Source organism: Diachasmimorpha longicaudata, chromosome 18 (genome assembly GCF_034640455.1).
Source record: "Diachasmimorpha longicaudata isolate KC_UGA_2023 chromosome 18, iyDiaLong2, whole genome shotgun sequence".
Lineage (NCBI taxonomy): Eukaryota > Metazoa > Arthropoda > Insecta > Hymenoptera > Braconidae > Diachasmimorpha > Diachasmimorpha longicaudata.
The window spans coordinates 822,734-830,988 of NC_087242.1; the positions used below are offsets into that span (position 1 = coordinate 822,734).

At 46.7% G+C, this 8,255-nt stretch overlaps 1 protein-coding gene across 1 annotated transcript; it reads right to left on the minus strand.

The window, feature by feature from the left end:
- Positions 1 to 313: 313 nt before the first annotated feature.
- On the minus strand, positions 314 to 6,023 carry LOC135170768 (uncharacterized). The gene is made up of 2 exons (XM_064136825.1): positions 4,466 to 6,023; positions 314 to 4,401 (listed from the first exon to the last, which is right to left on the minus strand). The coding sequence occupies exons 1-2, from the start codon at positions 6,021 to 6,023 to the stop codon at positions 314 to 316; spliced, it is 5,646 nt and encodes a 1,881-aa protein (XP_063992895.1).
- Between the last annotated feature and the right edge of the window lie 2,232 nt (positions 6,024 to 8,255).

The following is an 8,255-nucleotide window of genomic DNA, read 5'->3' on the forward strand; positions in this document are numbered from 1 at the left end:
TATTGTTGAGTTATTCTAGACTGTTCGAGATTGATAGAGACTGAGAGAGACTGATTGAGAATGAACTTGAGAATGAGAATATATCTGTTTTTGGGTCTCTTTATATACCCAAGGGTTGTTTTGATGGGATTAGCAACCCAAGGATTTGGAAGGTTCGAGACGAATTCCTCAGTTTGAATGTTCTCGAATTCTTCGCTGGAGAATTGGCTGAATTTTCTCTCTCTTTTAAACATCCCGGGGGCCATTCATCAACAGGGATGATGAATTATCTGTCTTGAGCTTCTCTTCTACGGTGGATGGCTTTGGTGGGTGTCTAATCCTCTTCTTGCTCTGGCTCCTCCTCTGGAGGTTGTTCTGCTGGAGGTGGATCTGTCGGTAGGAGACAGAGCTTGGCGATGGGTCTTTTGAAGATTGAGCTGGTGCTGGTGATCCTCTCTAAGATGGGAGTTCCATTTTGTTGTGTTGGAACTGATGCTTTTGAGGTCCTGATGGTTGCAACTCTGGTTAGGCCATCTGCTCCTGGGTGAATTTCTATTACTCTTGCGAGGGGCCATTTTGCTGGAGGATAATCTTCGTCGATCATCAGGACCATGTCTCCAACCTCGATGTTCCTCTCTCTCTGGTTCCACTTATAGATGGCTTGATATCGTTGGAGACACTCCCTAGCCCATCTGGACCAGAACTGCTGGATTTTTTGAGTAACCAGATTCCATCTTTGCAGTTTTCTGGGCTCTCTGTTGAGGATGGTTGGTTCTGGTATGATCTGGAGTGGCTCACCGATCAGGAAATGTCCTGGGGTGAGTGCTTGGAGGTCTTCTGCGTCATCCGTCATTGGAGTGATTGGCCTCGAATTCAGGCAGGCCTCGATTTGCATGAGGATGCTGTTGAGTTCCTCATAGGTGAATGTTGATGATCCGAGGACTCTCTTGAGGTGGAACTTGGTGGATTTCACAGCTGCCTCCCATTTGCCACCAAAGTGGGGTGCTCTCGGTGGTGAGAAGCTCCATTGAGTCCCCTGTGTGGCGAGGGCAGCTTGAATCTCGAGGTTCTCTCTCGAGGGTTGATTGTACAGCGTCTTGAGTATTGAGGCTGCGCCAACAAATGTACTGGCGTTGTCGCTGTACATCACTTCGGGGATTCCTCTTCTTCCGGTGAATCTCTTATATGCCCCTATGAAGGCATCTGTCGTCTGCCTGGACACGAGCTCGAGATGAACAGCTGATGTGCTGAAACAGACAAAAACTGCAATATGCACCATAGATGGTTGGGCGTTTGTAGGCCGCCATTTGAGAATGGGAAGTGGACCTGCATAGTCCACTCCCGTGTGGAGGAATGCTCGTGTTGGTGAAATTCTAACAGCCGGCAGTGGTGCCATTCGCTGTTGAGCCTGGCGTCCTCGGTGTCTGATGCAGATGGCACATTTCTGGATATGGGCTCTGACAGTGCCTCTGCCACCGATGATCCAGTACTTCTGTCGCGTGAAAGCTAGGGTGAGTTGTGTCCCACCGTGCAGAGTTTTTCGGTGAGCTTCTTCGAGGACTAACGTCGTTAGTCGTGACTGTCGAGGCAGGATTGCTGGGTGAATCTCTTCGGGATCCAGCTGTGAGTTTTTGAGACGGCCTCCTAGTCGGATAATTCCGAGTTCGTCTAGAGTGGGCGTTAACTTTGCCAGAGGATGACTCCGTGGTACTTGAGCGTTTCTCACGAGCAACCTATGAACAGAAGCAAAATATTGAGCTTGAGTTATTTTTACCCAGAATATCCTGGCCTCGGTGAGTTCTCTGATGGTGAGGACGGGCGTCTGAGGAACTGGTTGTCTTCTAAATCGCTCGATTGCTCTGTTCAGTGTCGCTGTTACTTGGAGTACCTTTTCCATTCTGGAGTACCTGTTGAGTAGTTCGGCTAAGGCATTGATCTTCATGGCCACTGGGTAGGATGGTGATGGTCTTGCTTCGTTTGCTGCTACTGCTGGAACGTCTTCTATTGAGGAAGGCCATTCCTGGGGATCCTGGTTAATCCATTCAGGTCCGGTCCACCATAGGGGATGTACTGCTAGTTCTTGAGGAGCTATTCCTCTTGAGGCACAGTCGGCTGGATTCTCCTTGCCGCTGATATGTCTCCAGCTTGCATCTGGGAGTGAGTCCTGGATTTTGATGACTCGGTTTTGGACGTAGTCTTTCCATCTTGAGGGGTGTCCTTTGATCCATGCCAGGGTTACCATAGAATCTGTCCATAGGTGAGTTTCTACTTCCCTGAGGTCGAGCATCTCTTTGGTGATGACCACTAACTTCGTAAGCAGGACAGCTGCGTTGAGTTCAAGACGAGGGATGGTCATGCGCTTGATTGGAGCTACTCTTGTTTTTGCGCACACCAGTACTGTTGAAGTAGGCTCATTGAAGTTCTCTGTCCTGAGGTACACTACTGCACCCATCGCTGCGGTGGAGGCGTCTGCGAATCCATGGATTTGGATTCTCTTCGTCTTGGATGAAATTCTCAACCATCTCGGTACTGAGATTTGATTCAGCGTATTGAGGTTGAGCCTGAAGTCTTTCCATTGGCGTTGATAGTCTTCTGGTAGAGGTTCATCCCAGTTGAGTTTTAACTTCCATAGATCCTGGATGATTATTTTCCCTCGAGTGACTACTGGTGCGATGAGTCCCAATGGATCGAAGAGTTGAGCTATTTCTGATAGTGTTGTCCTCTTCGTGAACACTGCTGAATCAAACTCCTTTGGTTTGTATTGGAATGTATCAGTGGTTTGACGCCAATACAATCCAAGGACTTTGGTGATAGGCTCTTGGAATTGGATTATCGATTGAGTTGATGATATTCCTAATGTCTCCACGGCTTGTGGACAGTTGCTGCTCCACTTCTGGAGTGGAAACCCGCCTGCTTGGCAAAGACCACTCAGCTGCCAGGCGATTTCTCTGAGTTCTTCTGCGGTTTCTGCTCCACCATAAATGTCATCGACATATCTGCCTTTGGTGAGTGTCTCAACTGCGGCAGGATATCGATGGCCTTCGTCCTCTGCTAATTGCTGGAGCACTCTTAGAGATAGCCATGGAGAACAGTTGAGTCCGTACGTAACTGTGGTGAGCTCGTAGGTGATGAGCTGTTGTTGCGAATTGTGCCACAGTATTCTCTGGAGATTCCACTGGTCCTTGTGAACGTTTATCTGTCGAAACATCTTGACTATGTCTGTTCCAAAGACTAGTTTGTGCTTTCTCAGCCATGTCAAGACGTTCATCGTGTCTGCTTGGAGCTTCCCACCAGGATAGAGGATATCGTTGAGGGATATTCCTGATGAGGTTTTGCTTGAGCCGTTGAAGACTACTCTCAATTTCGTAGTGAGTGCGTCTTCTCGTAGAACCCCGTGATGCGGTAGATAGTATGCTGTGGAGGGTTCTTCTTCTATTGGTGCTCTCCTCATGTGTCCTAATGCCTCATACTCATCGATGAAGTCTCTATAGAGCTTGGCATAATTATCGTCTGCCTTGAGACGACGTGCAACTGACTGGAGTTGCCTTGAGGCTTTGAGCTTTGAGTTGCCGAGTGCTTCTGCTGATGTCCTTAGAGGGAGTCTAACTGTATAGCGCCCGGTCTTGTCTCTTGAGTGCGTGGACCTAAATATTTTCTCACACTGGAGTTCATCTGGTGATAGCTCTGAGTTCTGTGTTGTGGGTAATTCTTCCTGGGTCCAAAATCTTTGAAGAAGCTCTAGGAGTTGTTCATTGGTGGATTCCTTTACGGCCGATAATGAAATCCTTGGTGAACAACCTTTGCATTCGACTGGTCCGGATAGGATCCATCCGAATACGGTTTGTTGGCCAACTAATTGAGTATTACTGGAGCTGACTACTCTCTGCTTGAGGATCCGCCCATAGGTATCAGCTCCTAATATGATGTCTATTGGCCCAGGTTTGAGATAGTCTGGATCGGCTAGTTGAAGACCTTGGAGTGGGTCGATCCTTGGTGATTTGCAGGAGAAGGATGGTAGCTTCACGGTGAGTTTCTTGAGGACGTGAGCTTCAAGGTCAACTTGTTCTGACCCGTCGATTGCGTAGAGCGTAATTGAAGCTACTCCTCTCGTGCGTCCTGCGTTCGTCTCTGCGATTCCGATGAGCTCAATTGATGATGACCTTATTGAGAGGTAGAGAGATTTTACTAGTTGCTCGGAGATGAAGGATAGCTCTGATCCTTGATCGAGGAGCCTTCTTATACTCAGTGTGAAGCCTCTTGGAGATTGGATTCTTGCTTGGGCTGTGGCTAGCAACACACATTGGTGAGTGTCTTTTGATTGGTGACTCCGCTGATTATTGAGTATCTTCTGATTGCGTGTCTCTTCTGCCTTACTGATCGTTGCCGTGTTGAGCGTAGTCTTCGGTGATGTACGTCTAGAGTCTGTTGAGTTGAGTGCGATCAGTAAGGGTTCTGATTAAAGTGAATGATTTTTATGTACACTCACTCCAATCTGTCGACTCCTTCTTTGGAGGTGCAATCTCTGCCTTTGAGGTGGATGCTACTGGCTCGTTCTGTTGAACCTCTCCCGAGGTGTGTGGGCTGCCTCCGTGGATCAGCGTGTGGTGCCTGCGTTTGCAGGTGAAGCACGTCTTTTGAGTCTTGCACTTTGAGAAGACGTGTGGCCCGAGACAGTTAAAGCACAGTCTGGTGGTTGAGACGAAGTCGTTCCTCTGGATCGGTGATAGGGCTATAAATTTGTCGCAATTCGCAATGAAATGCGATCCCTTGCAGTAAGCGCAGTTGTTGCTGGGCTTTGTTTCCTCCCGATGATCGACTGATTGAGTTGACGCGGTGAAAACCCTTCTTGTTCCTTGAGGAGATGCTGGTCGTGGTCGTTGGGTCTGCGACTTGGAATGGAGTCGTTCTCCTGCGTTGATGCCTCGTGCGCACGACTCCACGAAGTTGGTGAACTCCTTGAGTGATGGGAAATCCTTGGAATCCCCTACTTTGAGTTCCCATGCTCTTAGGGTCTCTCTGTCCAGAGATCTTCTTAATAGATGAACCAGCATCTGTTCCAAAATCTGGTCTTTTGGAAGCTTCGTTGTGGTGATCAGCTGATCGAACGTCTCCAGCGTAGCTGCTGCGTTCGAATTGAGGTTCTCTGCGTTCGCCTTAGTGATTTTGGGAAGACTGAGGACCCTGTTGAATAGAGCTTGTGCTGCTAATCTAGGATCCTCATATTTCCTCACTAATTTGTCCCATGCCTTCTCATAATTCTCCTCGGTGATTGTGAAGGTGGACAATAATTGAGAGGCTGGTCCCTTGAGTGCTTCCTTGAGACGAACCAGCTTCTGTACTGGTGGGATTGAGTCGTCCTTGCCCACCAGTGATTGGAATAGATCTCTAAATTGGCTCCATTTAGAGTGACTCCCATCCAACGTGATGAGGGAGATTCGCTTCAGTTGATTGGCCTGCTTCGTTGAGGTGGAGGCGTTCGCCTCCTCTTTTTTAAGTTGCCCTTTCAGTTGATAAATCAACTTTGAGCAGTCCCGACGCCATGTGGTGGCCTTTTTATACCCCTCATAGGCCAGGTACTCTTGAGTGGGAAGCAGGTTGACCGCGAATTCCTTTTGAATGGTCACTACCTCGTTCCAGTCAGCTTCCAGCATTTTCTCGTGGCCCTCGAGTTCATCTAACGTGAGCCTAGTTATTTGAGTGGCCAGTTCCAGCAGCTCCTTGTGCAGTTCACTAAATCCACGCAGCTTTGTTCGGATTTGCTGGAGCTGGAAGTTTTGTAGCGCAGACAGATTCAGCGGGTCCGGTATTGGTGGCACCCCAATACATGATTCCCGCGTCTTGATGCGAGTTGGAGTGGGCTCTGGTTGCTTTTGATCTGAGACGTCATCATTAACTTCTAATGATGACGGACCTGGAGTGGGCATGTCCTCTGTAGCTTCGGACACTCTAATACTTGGACGAGCAAAATTAGCATCCGCATCTTTAAATTGATCATCGAGAATCTCTTCGAGATCGTCTGGGTGTTTTTGGTGTAAGTCAGACATGGTTACTTACTTGGTGAGTAGCTATTTGATTTCTACTTTACCTAATGCTGACTTATTCACACTTGCGGTCGGTAATGTAGAGTGCTTACTTGGTGATGCCGCTTTCTGAGGTCGGTTGAGTCCCACTGAGGTTCGGCTGAGTTCGGCTTCACGAGGTGTTCCGACGATTCGAAGAAGCACGTTGAGTCCTGGGTGTCGGTGTTTATGGTTGAGTACGCCTGAATGTAAACACTAGACCCAGTGTTTGGTGATGTTCTCTGACCTTGTCCTTTTGTTAGGCCCGTGAGGAATGCTGACCGCACGTACCTGAGTGTCAATTATCACTTCACGAACTTTTCACTGAACAAAATTCACGATGTAATTTTTCCACCGATTTCCCAGATCCGGCTCGAAGGACCAAATGTTTGAGATGGAGACGAGGTTGCGGTGCCGATTTGGGATCGGTGGGAAAAATAAAAAGACACGAGACACGTTAGCTGATGGGAGATGTACTATTTAATTTATTGTAAAACAATTTGAGGCGTAACCTCGCGTCTTTCGAGAGAACTTTGTCACAATAGAGTTTATTAATTTCAATTCACGCACTGCTGGTGATGTACTAGAACAGTTATAGAGTACGCGATTAAAAATTGAGGTCTTCTTGGAGATATTCAATTGAGAGATAACTACAAACACTTGAACGTCTGTGGTTCGTCAACGCTGTAGATGAACTGGGGTTCAGAAACGTCCGTTGAGTAGACGAATCTAAACGTGTGGTAGTTTTTGATCCATCTATAGGATTTTGAGAGAAACTGTATAAATCTCAATAACTAAACATGATAGCTAGTTATCATCGCGATAGTCTCCAATTGGTGATGTACAATTTGATAATTATGGAGACCACTATATTGTGATAAGTTGAGTCAGAATTCAATTCGCGAATATTCTATCGAGAATTACTTATTGCGTATTGTTGAGTTATTCTAGACTGTTCGAGATTGATAGAGACTGAGAGAGACTGATTGAGAATGAACTTGAGAATGAGAATATATCTGTTTTTGGGTCTCTTTATATACCCAAGGGTTGTTTTGATGGGATTAGCAACCCAAGGATTTGGAAGGTTCGAGACGAATTCCTCAGTTTGAATGTTCTCGAATTCTTCGCTGGAGAATTGGCTGAATTTTCTCTCTCTTTTAAACAGATCTTTTTTATTGTAAATTTAATTTACAACAAGAAAGGTCTCTTGACAAAATCCTGTAAAAGAGCCTATTATCGAGATAATTAATAATAAACAATCGCGGTCAAATTTCAGAGGGGATAGCTCGCGATTTTCGCGGAATCCGGAGCAATAACCGCGTTATCTTGATTATCACGTAAACAAATGGATTTACGGCCTTTTGTCACAACACATTGTTTAAACTATAGCTAAAAAACGCCCCCCAACTCAACGACAAGTGATCGATGAATTTCGGATACTTCCGGGGTTCATCGGGTCACTGGTCATCGGTCTCGGTCACCAACTTGAGACCCCCCCCAAATCAGTCTTTCAACGTATCTCCAACGTACCGGTCAACGTAATTCTACCTTTTCGCATTATTCAACGTCTCTCAACTAAATTTCGACCCTCAACGATCCAGGATTTCACACGGGTGAAACCCAACGAACTTTGTGAAACTTGTATAGTTTTTTACAATTAGTGACAATAAACATACGAAGTTTTTATAACTTAGTGTCTTGTGTCTTCAATTGCATCTCACTACACCAATCCCAATTTTTCCGACGCCCGACCACCCAAAACAACGTTCCTCAACTAAACATTGGTCCTTCGAGCCGGATGGTGCGCGAAAAAACAGTGAAAATTGTGAAAGTGTAGTGAAAATTCAACGATATACTAAAAAGGACGCCAAGTCCTATAGTAAAATCAACTACCCGTGGAATATTCTAGAACATTCCAACGATAAACCCAACAACATTCCAACGATAAACCCAACGTGAGAACAATAAGAATTTATTGCCCTCGACCCTTTGTGTTGACTTTGTTTACATTCCATCGGGTCTCAAATTTCTCTAACCGCGCGTGTGACCATTCGGGAGTGCTCGGCCCACTTCGCTCAACTTCGCCAGCAGTCCCCCACTTACTGGGACTGTGCTCAACGAGTGAGGTCGCACCCCACTCAACGTCAACTCAACGGTCGGTACAGCGCAGCGGTCGGTAAAGCTCAACGGTCGGTAACGTAGGTATCAGTTACCAAC